The following is a 15,767-nucleotide window of genomic DNA, read 5'->3' on the forward strand; positions in this document are numbered from 1 at the left end:
CCAAGAAGTATCACAAGACTGATTTTTCTAAGGTCTTATGGACAGATGAAATGAGAGTGAGTCTTGATGGGCCAGATGGATGGGCTCGTGGCTGGATCAGCAAAGGGCAGAGAGCTCCAGTCCGACTCAGACGCCAGCAAGGTGGAGGTGGGGTACTGGTATGGGCTGGTATCATCAAAGATGAGCTTGTGGGACCTTTTCGGGTTGAGGACGGCGTCAAGCTCAACTCCCAGTCCTATTGTCAGTTTTTGGAAGACACCTTCTTCAAGCAGTGGTACAGGAAGAAGTCAGCATCCTTCAAGAAAAACATGATTTTCATGCAGGACAATGCTCCATCACACGCATCCAAGTACTCCACAGCATGGCTGGCCAGAAAGGGTCTAAAGGAAGAAAGATTAATGATGTGGCCTCCTTGTTCACCTGATCTGAACCCCATAGAAAACCTGTGGTCCCTCATCAAATGTGAGATCTACAAGGAGGGGAAACAGTACACATCTCTGAACAGTGTCTGGGAGGCTGTGGTTGCTGCTGCACGCAATGTTGATCGCAAACAGATCAAAACACTGACCGAATCCATGGATGGCAGGCTTTTGAGTGTCCTTGTAAAGAAAGGCGGCTATATTAGTCACTGATTTGTTTTTTTTTGTTTTGTTTTTGAATGCCAGCAATGTATATTAGTGAATGTTGAGTTGTTATATTGGTTTCCCTGGTGAAAATAAATGAGTGAAATGGGTATATGTTTGTTTTTTGTTAAGTTGCCTAATAATTATGCACAGTTATAGTCACCTGCACACACAGATATCCTCCTAAGATAGCTAAAACTAAGAAAGCCCTACTCCAACTTCCAAAAATACTCAGCTTTGATATTTATGAGTCTTTTGGGTTCATCAAGAACATAGTTGTTTTTCAATAATAAAACTAATCCTCAAAAATACAACTTGCCTAATAATTCTGCACTCCCTGTATAAATAAATGACTACGGTATTATTCTGATACCTGATCCCAGTATCCATCAATGCTTCTCTATATTTTACACACGTATGCAAGGCAAAGTATGCTAGATCGTATAATGTTGGCTTTCTAAAAAGTTATTAAACCTAATAGTTTTGCTTGCGTTCTACATATAATGGAATTTGGCTCGTTTTTGCAGCAACAAATCACTGCAAAAGTTGAAAGTCTCTGTCTTGACACATTAAACCTTATTAATCAAATATAGCATGCACGGAGAGGCTTTGGTTAAAATTATGGATTCTCTTCGGTGACTGGCATAGTACTATGCCAGTCACCGAAGAGAATCCATAATTACCGGTGCATGGTATATTTCATTTATATCCCTCATCAAAAAAATCTACACTACCGTTCAAAAGTTTGGGGTCACTTTGAAATGTCCTTATTTTTGAAAGAAAAGCACTGTTCTTTTCAATGAAGATCACTTTAAAAGTGCCATTCCACCATTGGATGTATTCTTTGGCATAAAATACAATATATTTTATGACAACATGACTAGATAGAGAAATCTTTTAGCTTCAAAATGATATATCAAACATAATTTTTTGACAACGACAAGTATATTAATTTTGCGACCAAAGTCACCTACCCTTTTAATTTCCGCGCGGTAGTGAAACGTGATGTCATCGGCAGGTTCCCCTTCTTGTGTACCACGTGTCGGTCTATTTTTAGACCAGGAAACCCCCAAAGTGAGAGAGTCATTTCTCCTCGTATATGGGGGCCAAAAAAACTGCGAAAAATTTTGAGTTAATCTTTCAGTTAGCTAGATTTATTGGTATTAGCTAGATTTATTGGTATTATTTTTATCGCGTTCTATCCGCCATTGCTGATAATATGTGCCACGTCACACGTCACGTGGTACACAAGAAGGGGAACCTGCCGATGACATCACGCGCGGAAATTAAAAGGGTAGGTGACTTTGGTCGCAAAATTAGTATACTTGTCGTTGTCAAAAAATTATGTTTGATATATCATTTTAAAGCTAAAAGATTTCTCTATCTAGTGATACCATTTATATATGTTGTCAAAATATATTGTATTTTATGCCAAAGAATACATCCAATGGTGGAATGGCACTTTAAACTAATCAGAAATCCACTCTATACATTGCTAATGTGGTAAATGACTATTCTAGCTGCAAATGTGTGGTTTTTGGTGCAATATCTCCATAGGTGTATAGAGGCCCATTTCCAGCAACTCTCACTCCAGTGTTCTAATGGTACAATGTGTTTGCTCATTGCCTCAGAAGGCTAATGGATGATTAGAAAACCCTTGTACAATCATGTTAGCACAGCTGAAAACAGTTTAGCTCTTTAGAGAAGCTATAAAACTGACCTTCCTTTGAGCAGATTGAGTTTCTGGAGCATCACATTTGTGGGGTCGATTAAATGCTCAAAATGGCCAGAAAAATGTCTTGACTATATTTTCTATTCATTTTACAACTTATGGTGGTCAATAAAAGTGTGACTTTTCGTGGAAAACACAAAATTGTCTGGGTGACCCCAAACTTTTGAACGGTAGTGTATGCTCAAAGTGTTGAGATTGAATCCCAGCATAAACTCACTGGAGGCAGCCATATTTGTTGTTTACATCAGCGCGACCGTCGACCTTTGCATGCGCAATGTACCACGCCATCGCCTGCCTCGCTAGGCATGATCATGGTACGTAGACCTACACACAGAAATGCTCGCGGAGCCACAGCTGTGACTCGAGTCAGCCATAAAGCTTGAAATTGTGACATTCGTTCATGGTATATCCAGGATATACCATCACTGACTCACACCATATCCTTTTTTTTTTTATGTCAAAAGATACATTGCTTAATCAATGGTGAAACTATTTTATGTCACCTGAGCCATCCTTGGCCAATCCTTGCACGGGAATTTTTTGATGAGGGACATAAACTTATATCATAGCTGACACGTTTCGCAAACTGTAGGAGTTATTTATAGGACACTGAATCTATGTGAGAAATATGACTGCAAAATATTCCTTAAACATATAAAAATAAAGGTTGAATCCCAGTTGTATATATCTTATTTAGTCAAAACCTCATGGATGAATATCTTGAAGTCACAGAATGTTTATATAGAAATATTGTATAATTCCAAGATCTTGGTTTTTATGATGTAGCAAACCTACTGATGACCATTATTCTGAATAAAATAAAGGGGGGTGGATTAAAAAAAAAAATTAATTTCTTAGGTTTTGAAACCGGGCGGCACGGTGGTGTAGTGGTTAGCGCTGTCGCCTCACAGCAAGAAGGTCCGGGTTCAAGCCCCGTGGCCGGCGAGGGCCTTTCTGTGCGGAGTTTGCATGTTCTCCCCGTGTCCGCGTGGGTTTCCTCCGGTTTCCCCCACAGTCCAAAGACATGCAGGTTAGGTTAACTGGTGACTCTAAGTTGACCGTAGGTGTGAATGTGAGTGTGAATGGTTGTCTGTGTCTATGTGTCAGCCCTGTGATGACCTGGCGACTTGTCCAGGGTGTACCCCGCCTTTCGCCCGTAGTCAGCTGGGATAGGCTCCAGCTTGCCTGCGACCCTGTAGAACAGGATAAAGCGGCTAGAGATAATGAGATGAGATGAGGTTTTGAAACCAAAGCTGGAGATCAAAGTTACCCAATAGGCTGTGATGACATTTGATTTCATGCGATTTTAGACATTTCTGTCATTAGCTACCGTTATTAACCCTCATCGTCGGCTAATCCTCACATTATATTCTCTTATACCACAGCACTGTTGAATTCCTGATTCTGATTGTTCAGATGATGTTGATTAATTTTCCATAACAGCACGGCTTTGACAGTAGTGCTGACTGATCAGAGGTTTTTATTCATGCAGTTGTTCTAACAAGTTATTGTTTCTATACTAACTGCTCATTTCCAGAGATGTACAGTAGCTGTTAAGAAACATTTATGGACGGAGTGTCCAGAGTCAGCACCATGTAACAGTCAGACATGCCACGGGAAAGTCTCCAGGACAGGCAAGTTTGCTATGTATGGCTTCTTTGCAACAAGCTGCATGCTTTTATTTTATTAATTTCAAGATGAAGTGTAGGAATGACTATTTATAGCTGCCATAGCACAAGTTATAAGAATTAACTCATTTTCATGGATGTTCCATAGTATTAAATATAGCATTTAATTTAATATAAAAAGTATGATGTGTTGTTCTGTAAGAAACAAAGAATTGTAATCGTTGGCAAATTGCTGTGGTATAAGACGAATAAAACTCTTATAAGCAAACGTTATTCTACATCGTCGTTGATTATTTTCCTAGAACAGCATGTCCTGTTATGTTTTCGTTCCTTACATGACAGCAAATTATTTGAAGCGTGACACAAAAGAATGAAACTTTCATCATTCCATTACTTTGCGTGTCTAGAGCCACAGCACAGGGACGATACACTGGATAAAAGGATGCGAGACAGAATGCTAACTTCAAGACATGTGAAAGTCTGGGGATAACGGCTAAATAATAATCTAGTTCAAATCATTTTAATTTGTGGGCTACTTAAAAATAACATTATTAAAAATGATTTGTTTAAAAACGCAGTTTCGTTTTGCTCATAGTAAAACATTGTACGTTTTCTTGCATTCAACCCGAGCCTTTGTGAAATATCTTCTAACTATCTTCTCTTCAGGGAGGCACTCGGACTGGAATTATCTGCACCTAAACCGACACTTGCACGCTTCAGCTGTCCTGATATCAGAAGCAGGACTCGGGCACTGGTCTCTGTCTGCCTAGTGAAGTGGTGCTGTATCTGTTCCTCTGCATTGTACTGTAGGATGGTTTATCAGCAGTCTGTCCTTTCTGAGGAGGAACCAGCAGCCCGTTCCTCTGCAAGGACACGGTCCTCCGCAGATTCAGATCCAGTCTGCTTTGAAGGCTGGAAGAGCTCAGAGCTCGCTTAATATCCCCCCCACTGCGGGTTTCCTTTGCATTGATCAGAGTCTTGTTGTAGTACCGTGCACTGCTGCTCCTCTGTGTGCTGCTGCCTTTTTTCTCCTCCACCACCAGTCCATTTGGAGTGCCGTTGGACACAGACAGCTTGTTTGAGCTCTTATTTGTTGGTGTTCTTCCTTGACTTCCTTCTTTGGCACGCATGTCCTTTGACTGGCTGTCCTTCTTAACATTGCCCGGCATAAGGAATGCTGGGATGCCCGGAATCTCCTCAGTCCTGCTCGCTGCAACATCATCTTGCTGGTTTTGACTACATAAAATCCTGGTAGCTCCAGCTGGCTGGTTCCAAAGTTGCTTTAATGTGGAATCTTTGCTTTCGCTTGTGCTAGTACCAGGCTGAAGCCCAGCAGTGGATTCTCGGCAAGACTGACCATCTTGAGACTTTACGTGCTGCTCCTGCCTCCTCTTTGAAGTCCTCCTGGCTAGAAAACCGTCATCTCTGCCCTTAGTAGTGCCTCTGTCTGAAGCTGGTCTACTCTGGCCTTCAGGTACTCGAGGTGAGTCTGGCTCACGACAGCTTCCTCGCTCCGCTCCACTAAAGCTGCTGCTGCCACTCGGTGAGCTCAGAGCGTCTTCCCCAGGAACCTGGGCTTTACCTTGAGCAGGACTCGCCACCAGGCTCACTATGGGCTCCTTGGTGCACCGTGGCCTCCGTCCAGATTCCAGGTACTCCACCAGTTCTCCAGGCTGTGGTTGTGTAGACTGAGGGACAGAAGCGACTTTCTTACGGTCCTTGGAGCCAAAAGACCACCGTAAGGGAAGCACTTTGCCCAGGTTCTCCTTGTTCTTGGTGGGCGAGCGCAGGCTTACACTACGGCCCTGGGTGCCACGGACAAATGGTCTCGACTCAAATCCATCTATGGGTGGAGATTGGAGGACAAAATTAGGATCTGTAAAACGGAAAATTGCTGATGATGCTCCGAATGAAGACATTTGTAAAACTGCCATTATTTTGATCAATATTTTGCGAGCAGAAATTACAAAACCGTAACCCAAGAAACCATATTTTAATCTCTACAACATTACAATGATAAGCAGTAAATAACATGACCAGGATACTCCAGTTGATGATCATCTACCGCATGGGTACTTGTAGAGAAATAACTCACCAGCATCTCCTTTGGGCTGCTCATGGAAAACAGGAGCAGTTGGTGTTTGAGGTTCAGGAGCTGAGGAGCAGCTCGAGGTCTTGGTCGTGGGACTCAAGGTTTGGCTTTCTTCTGATACAGACGTCAAACGGATGAGCCAGTGATTAGACACGGAGGAGCAAGTCGAGCCTGTGGAAGAAGAGATCATGTCCGTGTAGTGTGGCCTGTCAGTTCTCCTCAGTGACAACAGGAAAAAACCAGGAAAAAGGAAGTCTGCTAATAATAACAACAGCTGTGGGTGTGAGCTAACCTTCATCGATAAACGTGCCTTAGCCTTGTCATGTAATAAACTACATTTTATTTTTCATATTTAAAAGATAATTCATTCCAACTGACTCAAATTAAGTCACAATTTGATTGTGATATTTCATTTTCAACTGCATGTTCTACCCTATTACAGTTTGCAATTTTGATTTTAAATCACAATTAAAAGGGTGCGTTTTGTGCCCTGGAATGTGACAAAAATATAAGAATTATATTCTTCTTGCTGCTCCTTTCCAATCATGAACAGAGTCACAAACACTCCGTTCACACTGCAAGGCTTAATGCTCAATTCCGATTTTTTTGTGAAATCCGATTTTTTTGTGAGGTCGTTCACATTAACAAATATATGCGACTTGTATGTGATCCTCAGTATGAACGAAAAACGACCTAAAAGTGTTCCGCATGTGCATTGCAGGATACGACGACGTCACACGCAGTGAGCATGGCCAGTGTTTACGGAAGTAACCTAAAGTTTCCTGTGTATGACAGTAGCCAGCATGGAGTACCTGGCGATGATGCAGTTGTTGCGACGGAGCCAGAACATGCACAATAGCCTGATGTTAAGGAGGAGGTTGAGAAGGAAGAGGGCAAGGGTTTTGGCTCAGGCGTTCTGCGGGGTAGTGACTGCAACCTCCATTCAAAGGAACATCAAAGCCATGTTGTTGTAACTTTTTTTGAGAGACCCGCCGCCTACTTCAGCGCAGAATAGTGACATTTGTGGCTTGTTGATGACGTGCAAGTCGGATGAATGCGACCTGGTGGTTCAGACTGAAGTCGCATATGAAAAGATCGGATAGGAATCGGAATTAGGACCACATATCCAAACGGCCTGGGTCGGATTTGAAAAAAATCGGATCTGTGTCGTTCATATTGTCAATAAAAGATTGGATACAGGTCACATATGGGCGAAAAAATCGGATTTGAGTCACTTCAGCCTGCAGTGTGAACGTAGTGTTTGATCTATGTATCTTGAATTATGTTCTAATTCAATACTGTATATTGTGCATTTTCATGAAAGGAATGAATTAAAAAAAAAATTCCTCTGATGCTCCATATTTATAAACGAAACGTACCAGTCAAAAGTGTAGCTTGAGCTAAGGCCATTATTAAAAAATGTTCTGTTTCCGGTCCACCGGCTGGGTGAGTGCCGTTTGTGGGGATGAAATTTTTTTTTTAACGCCGGTTTTTCGACATTTTTTTCGGGTTCGTAAATCTAAACTCGAACTTGACATTTACGCGTTCCGTGCAGAATATAGAATCGAATCAGCTCTGCGCATGCGCCGTGCGGCACAAAAAAATGGCAGCCACCATGAAGGAAGGAGATCCGGAGTTTTCAAACATTTGCTTAAGTGTGAAATCGTAAAATGGTATTCTAGCGAACAACAAAATAGTAAAGATCCAGAAAAACAAATCATTCAGTGATCATTTTAAAAGTGTAATTTCATCCGAACTAGGCCTAACGCTTGATTTAAAACTACAAAAAGTCCGTGTGTCGGACCATCACAAACCGTTACTGGAAAATTCGTTTGATCTTGATCCATCCGAGACGTTACAAACAGCTTTTGAGTTTTGTTATGCGAAATTCATTACCTACTTTGTTAATGACCCTGACAGATCTGTAGGAGAACCTAATAGATCTATTCAAAATGAGAACGGAACTGAACAAAAAAAAAAGCGTTTACGGAACTAATGCAGGTTGGCTGGACAGAATTAAAAACTGTGTCTGTAGCAAATAAAAAGAACGAATTACACAACGAAATTAGTTGATTAAACTGTCATTTTATTAAATGTGTCTGCTTTTGTAATAAAAAAGTACTGAAAGAAAAAGCAAACACAGCATTGCAATTTCTTATCCATATTTTATATATACGAGTGATTCCACGCTTATGGGTACTGAAATGGGGACATTAACTTATTTTTAAAAATTCACCTAAAACCATTTATTTTTTTTTACCATCAGGTCACAAAACGTAATCTTTAATGAATGATATGTTAAAAGATAACTTTAATTTTCTGAGATGTAATAAAAACATATTTATATGCCAAAGTCAGAACGTAACAGAAGTGTTGTGGACATATATATTCTCAATTTTAACAATGTAGAATTACTTTTTGAAACATAGGAAGGTGATGTTTTAGCAAATATAATTAATAAACATGTGTAGTAGAATAAACATACACATTCTTTCAATAAGATTAACATGGTATATAGCTAGATTGTAATTAATTTGTAACAGACACGAGATGGACAATCGTAACAGAAGTAATGTAACAGACATCATTTTGGAACTCATAGGCTTGACTTTGGCATATAAATATGTTTTTATTACATCTCAGAAAATTAAAGTTATCTTTTAACATATCATTCATTAAAGATTACATGTTTTGTGACCTGATGGTAAAAAAAGAAATGGTTTTAGGTGAATAAGTTCATGTCCCCATTTCAGTACCCATAAGCGTGGAATCACTCATATATATATATATATATATATATATATATATATATATATATATATATATATATAAGTGCTGTCAAAAATGTCGCGTTATTAATGTGTTAACTTGACTCAATTTTAACGGCGATAATTTTTTTATCGCGAGATTAACGCTCTGTGACATGATGTAGGTTTTTCATAAGCTTTTGAAACTGCCAGGAACTTGGAACAGAGACTTTGCTTAGAAAAACGATAGCAGCTAGCCCCGCCCCGCCAGAGTCCTCTGCCCTCCTCCCTCAAAGAACCAGCGCGGGCAGGGCGCGCTAGTATAGATGGGATTTATGGCTCTTTGATGGGATCCGCATCTTTGTGATCCGTTCTTTGAAAAGAGCCGTTCAAAAGACTGGCTCATTTGGCTCTTTGTAAATATTTATTCAGTTTTAAGAAGACAGCGTCTAAAGAAGCCAGATCCCTCTGAACTGTAAACTCAATGCTATCCCAGAAATCCTTCCTGTAATATGCAAATTTGGCCGCCTCTGATTGGACAGCGCGACGCATCAACAGGCAGAAAGTGTAAAAGTACAAAATGTGTTAAGTGAACTGAAACAGTAAAGATCAGATTCAATGCAATATTTATCAACGAACACCTTAAAGTTAATATAATAGTGTACTTTATATTATAATCAAGCATGTCAAGCCTACCGTCACTGTGTAACCTGTCTCTCTGATTAACTCAAGCAGTAGATTACTTCACTCATGGTTCCCTTGTTAGTCTCGGGACGAAGAGCCACGGTGCTCAGCTTAGGTTTCAGTTTGCAGTGGCTGTGTCAAGACGTGTTATGCTTTGCAATAAGAAAAACATTGGTACAAAACAAGCCCATTCACTTTTTTATGCTGGTAAGAGAATTACAATGGTTTTTCGTGTGACAAAAATGTGCGATTAAATTGCGATTAATCGCGAGTTAACTATGACAGTCGCGACATTAATCGCGATTAAATATTTTAATCGCTTGACAGCACTAATATATATATATATATATATATATATATATATATATATATATATATCCCTCCCTCCCTACTGAAAATTTTTTTGCTCACCCGGTGGACAGGAAACGGATTTTTTTTTTAAGGATGGCCTAACTTGGTATAACTTATTCTTTGCCATCCTCTTAAATTTCCAAAACACATCAATCCTTCTTCATCAAAATCGTACACTGTCAAAGCTAATCATAAAATAAGCATGCACAAATTTAACCAACAGTTTCATGAGTCATCAATTTAATCTTTGGTGTTTTTACATAATCAAACTCCTGTTTGTCAGAGTACCAACCTGAAACATGCCAAATACAGGGGCTATCAATTCGAATGATCTAATCTTTCTACAATATAGTGATGGAGATGAAATCTGACCTCGGAGCGAGCAGCTGGCTGACCATGCAGGGATGCTGTTGCGTCTCTGGTAAAAGAGGATATAAGCCCCCCGTGTACACACTTCCCCCTCAGGCACTGGCTCTACACTGCTGTCATCATAACTGTACCACTGGCCATCCACGGAGTTCCTGCAGTATGCTGAAACAACGGAAATGCGGAGATTAACGGCAGAATGTGCTCATGTGTATTCTTTTGCCTGCTGACACACTCTAAAATCAATGACCACAACTCCAATTTGTCAAAACACACACACACTTTCAAATAAAAGTGTTATCCAGCAATTCATCATGTACACTCTATACTGATTTAACCCCAGTTTATTCATCATCAGTCCACAAACCTGTGTAGTGACCTCCATGCATGCCTCCATGATGGTTACACACAGCGTACAGGTCATACAAGAAGTCCTCAGGATGTTGGTTTGTTTCGGTCCTTTGATGTTTCCATGTGGAAGGCAGACGGGTGCAGTTGCTCCTCTTGACCATGTGGGGTGCCATGTCCAGGGCTGTGAGAGGGAAGCGCACAAGAGTGGAGAGCTTGTTTCGTCGTTCACCCACCTGCCTGAAGCGCTTGAGGTGGAGGATGAGGATGTCTGGGAGTGTCCACAGACTCATCTGAACCATGCCTTGCTGTAGCTGCTTGCAGTGAGGACATTTCCAAGCATCATCTGGAGCCAGCTGTATGTGCAGGGCATAATATAATGGGCAACACAATATATGATATGATATTGCAATTAATTCTGTCATGACATGGTTTTTTGAGAGTATTGTGGATACGGTCAGTACTATAAGCTTGACCAACTCCACTGATTACTTGCATTAATGGACTGGTAGCTGCTTGGATGTAACTCATTAAAATATGGTTTTCTTATTATTTAATATGCATTAAAATGAAAGTATACTAGTGATGCCTTATAAGGATGTTCAAGAACTACAGGGAAACTAATACTAAAGTTTTGCAAGTACAAGAGTGCACAACGCGAGTCTGGACCGGTCAATGGGCCTTTCACGGTAGAGTTTCGCAAACAGATATCATGAACATTGTACAATAATATTTTCTCTATTTATGACCGAACATTCTATACTGCCTACACTATACTTTTCGATACCTGAACTTTCCACTGACATTACATCCAAATGAAATTATTGACATTCCTTCCTCTTTCTGGTTAATTAAGGCTGGCTTAAATCCATTCAGTTCAAGTGACAAGCCAACTAGGCTAATAATTATAAGAACTCAGTCATACATTTAATAACTTTGATAATGAGGAGTTAGGATTGTAACTAATTTATTTTAAAAATAATAATAAAAAGAGGCCCCCACAGCTAGTTTTCATGGACCCCTGCTTTAGAGAGGAAATGGTTCTTTTTGGATCTCTTTTCTTTGAACTGAAAATGAAATTGCTTATTTTTTAATCTCTTTTCATGTCAAATCATTCCCTTTGTTATTCTAGGTTTTGTAGTTTATTTTATTTGTAGTTTATTTTACTAGACCTTTTCTGTATTGACACACACGCACACACAAACAAACAAACAAACAAGCAAACAAAAACCCACGTTTACTAAATTTACTTTCACTTGTATTTCTTTGCGACAGCATGAACCCAAGATATTTCACATTTTGTCGGGTCAACTTCTGTACAACTTGCCAAAACTGGCGTGGACTTGGAATGGAGGACAAGCCATTCTCCCTACTACAAGTCAATGTACCATCAAAACAGTTTTGATGCTGATAAGGTCAAATTGCTACATAATGTTGCTTTACAGTGGTGGTAGAAAGTTTGTGAATCCTTTAGAATTTTCTATATTTCTGCATAAATATGACCTAAAACAATCAGATTTTCACACAAGTCCTAAAAGTAGATAAAGGGAACCCAGTTAAATCAGACAAAAGTATTAAACTTGGTCATGTATTTGAGGAAAATGATCCAATATTACATATCTGTGAGTGGCAAAAGTATGTGAACCTTTGCTTTCAGTATCTGGTGTGACCCCCTTGTGCAGCAAGAACTGCAACTAAACGTTTGCGGTAACTGTTGATCAGTCCTGCACACCGGCTTGGAGGAATTTTAGCCCATTCCTCCATACAGAACAGCTTCAACTCTGGGATGTTGGTGGGTTTCCTCACATGAACTGCTCGCTTCAGGTCCTTCCACAACATTTCGATTGGATTAAGGTCAGGATTTTGACTTGGCCATTCCAAAACATTAACTTTATCCTTCTTTAACCATTCTTTGGTAGAACGACTTGTGTGCTTAGGGTTGTTGTCTTGTTGCATGACCCACCTTCTCTTGAGATTCAGTTCATGGACAGATGTCCTGACATTTTCCTTTAGAATTCGCTGGTATAATTCAGAATTCATTGTTCCATCAATGATGGCAAGCCATCCTGGCCCAGATGCAGCAAAACAGGCCCAAACCATGATACCACCACCATGTTTCACAGATGGGATAAGGTTCTTATGCTGGAATGCAGTGTTTTCCTTTCTCCAAACATGACGCTTCTCATTTAAACCAAAAAGTTCTATTTTGGTCTCATCCGTCCACAAAACATTTTTCCAATAGCCTTCTGGTTTGCCCACATGATCTTTAGCAAACTGCAGACGAACAGCAATGTTCTTTTTGGAGAGCAGTGGCTTTCTCCTTGCAACCCTGCCATACACACCATTGTTGTTCAGTGTTCTCCTGATGGTGGACTCATGAACGTTAACATTAGCCAATGTGAGAGAGGCCTTCAGTTGCGTAGAAGTTACCCTGGGGTCCTTTGCGACCTCACTGACTATTACCCGCCTTGCTCTTGGAGTGATCTTTGTTGGTCGACCATGCCTGGGGAGGGTAACAATGGTCTTGAATTTCCTCCATTTGTACACAATCTGTCTGACTGTGGATTGGTGGAGTCCAAACTCTTTAGAGATGGTTTTGTCACCTCTTCCAGCCTGATGAGCATCAACAACGCTTTTTCTGAGGTCCACAGAAATCTCCTTTGTTCATGCCATGATACACTTCCACAAACATGTGAAGATCAGACTTTGATAGATCCCTGTTATTTAAATAAAACAGGGCGCCCACTCACACCTGATTGTCATCCCATTGATTGAAAACACCTGACTCTCATTTCACCTTCAAATTAACTGCTAATCCTAGAGGTTCACATACTTTTGCCACTCACAGATATGTAATATTGGATCATTTTCCTCAATAAATAAATGACCAAGTATAATATTTTTGTCTCATTTGTTTAACTGGGTTCTCTTTATCTACTTTTAGGACTTGTGTGAAAATCTGATGATGTTTTAGGTCATATTTATGCAGAAATATAGAACATTCTAAAGGGTTCACAAACTTTCAAGCACCACTGTAAATCTTACTTTTTCAAACTGTTACCGTTTGTTAGCTTGGAGATCCTTCAGACTGTACAAAAAAATAAAAAATAAAAATGTACAACCCCAAAATCAGGAAAAGTTGCTACGGTATGGAAAATGCAAATAAATAAAGCAGTGCTTTCTAAATTTACTTTGACTTGTATTTCATTGCAGACAGAATGAACCCAAGATGTTTCATGTTTTGTCTAGTCAGCTTCATTTCATTTGTTAATATACAACCCCGATTCCAAAAAAGTTGGGACAAAGTACAAATTGTAAATAAAAACGGAATGCAATAATTTACAAATCTCAAAAACTGATATTGTATTCACAATAGAGCACAGACAACATATCAAATGTCAAAAGTGAGACATTTTGAAATTTCATGCCAAATATTGGCTCATTTGAAATTTCATGACAGCAACACATCTCAAAAAAGTTGGGACGGGGCAATAAGAGGCTGGAAAAGTTAAAGGTACAAAAAAGGAACAGCTGGAGGAGCAAATTGCAACTCATTAGGTCAATTGGCAATAGGTCATTTACATGACAGAAGTAAAGATGGGAAAAGGATCACCAATCCCCCTAATTCTGCACCGACAAATAGTGGAGCAATATCAGAAAGGAGTTCGACAGTGTAAAATTGCAAAGAGTTTGAACATATCATCATCTACAGTGCATAATATCATCAAAAGATTCAGAGAATCTGGAAGAATCTCTGTGCGTAAGGGTCAAGGCCGGAAAACCATACTGGGTGCCCGTGATCTTCGGGCCCTTAGACAGCACTGCATCACATACAGGCATGCTTCTGTATTGGAAATCACAAAATGGGCTCAGGAATATTTCCAGAGAACATTATCTGTGAACGCAATTCACCGTGCCATCCGCCGTTGCCAGCTAAAACTCTATGGTTCAAAGAAGAAGCCGTATCTAAACATGATCCAGAAGTGCAGACGTCTTCTCTGGGCCAAGGCTCATTTAAAATGGACTGTGGCAAAGTGGAAAACTGTTCCGTGGTCAGAAGAATCAAAATTTGAAGTTCTTTATGGAAATCAGGGACGCCGTGTCATTCGGACTAAAGAGGAGAAGGACGACTCAAGTTGTTATCAGCGCTCAGTTCAGAAGCCTGCATCTCTGATGGTATGGGGTTGCATTAGTGCGTGTGGCATGGGCAGCTTACACATCTGGAAAGACACCATCAATGCTGAAAGGTATATCCAGGTTCTAGAGCAGCATATGCTCCCATCCAGACAACGTCTCTTTCAGGGAAGACCTTGCATTTTCCAACATGACAATGCCGAACCACATACTGCATCAATTACAACATCATGGCTGCGTAGAAGAAGGGTCCGGGTACTGAACTGGCCAGCCTGCAGTCCAGATCTTTCACCATTTGGCGCATCATAAAACGGAAGATACGACAAAAAAGACCTAAGACAGTTGAGCAACTAGAATCCTACATTAGACAAGAATGGGTTAACATTCCTATCCCTAAACTTGAGCAACTTGTCTCCTCAGTCCCCAGACGTTTACAGACTGTTGTAAAGAGAAAAGGGGATGTCTCACAGTGGTAAACATGGCCTTGTCCCAACTTTTTTGAGATGTGTTGTTGTCATGAAATTTAAAATCACCTAATTTTTCTCTTTAAATGATACATTTTCATAGTTTAAACATTTGATATGTCATCTATGTTCTATTCTGAATAAAATATGGAATTTTGAAACTTCCACATCATTGCATTCCGTTTTTATTTACAATTTGTACTTTGTCCCAACTTTTTTGGAATCGGGGTTGTACATCCATGTGGCAGCGGGGGCGTGGTCAAGCGCCGGTCTGTGACAGGAGGGCGGAGTCAGGGAAGGTAAGTGGCAGAATCACTACACCTGAGAGCAATTAACCTGTGTTTGTGTGTCTTCCCAGTGACCGCGCCCTATATAAGGAGGGAGAGCAGAGAAAAGCCCTGAACGAGACACCCGTCGTGTGTGTGTCTGTTTGAGTAATGGTTAGACTGAAAAGTGTAACAATAAACGCTCATTTGAACCTGATCTCTGTCCTGCCGTCCTCTGTGCTCCACCCACCAGTATTGAACCGTTACAGTGGTGCCGAAACCCGGGATCCAGACTGGAGCACCAACCGATCAGCCCCATGGAGTCCTCCCCG

General features: G+C 40.3%; 1 protein-coding gene across 2 annotated transcripts in view; it reads right to left on the reverse strand.

Moving 5' to 3' along the window:
* Positions 1–3,515: 3,515 nt before the first annotated feature.
* The window catches only part of usp43b (ubiquitin specific peptidase 43b), a 278,525-nt gene continuing 266,273 nt past the window's right edge, over positions 3,516–15,767 (reverse strand). For both annotated transcript variants that reach the window (XM_060901590.1, XM_060901589.1), the window contains 4 exons: positions 10,591–10,927; positions 10,230–10,388; positions 6,079–6,246; positions 3,516–5,826 (listed from right to left, as the gene is read on the reverse strand). In XM_060901590.1, the coding sequence (XP_060757573.1) occupies positions 4,715–5,826; positions 6,079–6,246; positions 10,230–10,388; positions 10,591–10,927 (1,776 nt within the window). In that variant the 3' untranslated portion in view covers positions 3,516–4,714. The remainder of the gene's footprint in view (positions 5,827–6,078; positions 6,247–10,229; positions 10,389–10,590; positions 10,928–15,767) is intronic.

Source organism: Neoarius graeffei, chromosome 20, assembly GCF_027579695.1.
Source record: "Neoarius graeffei isolate fNeoGra1 chromosome 20, fNeoGra1.pri, whole genome shotgun sequence".
Lineage (NCBI taxonomy): Eukaryota > Metazoa > Chordata > Actinopteri > Siluriformes > Ariidae > Neoarius > Neoarius graeffei.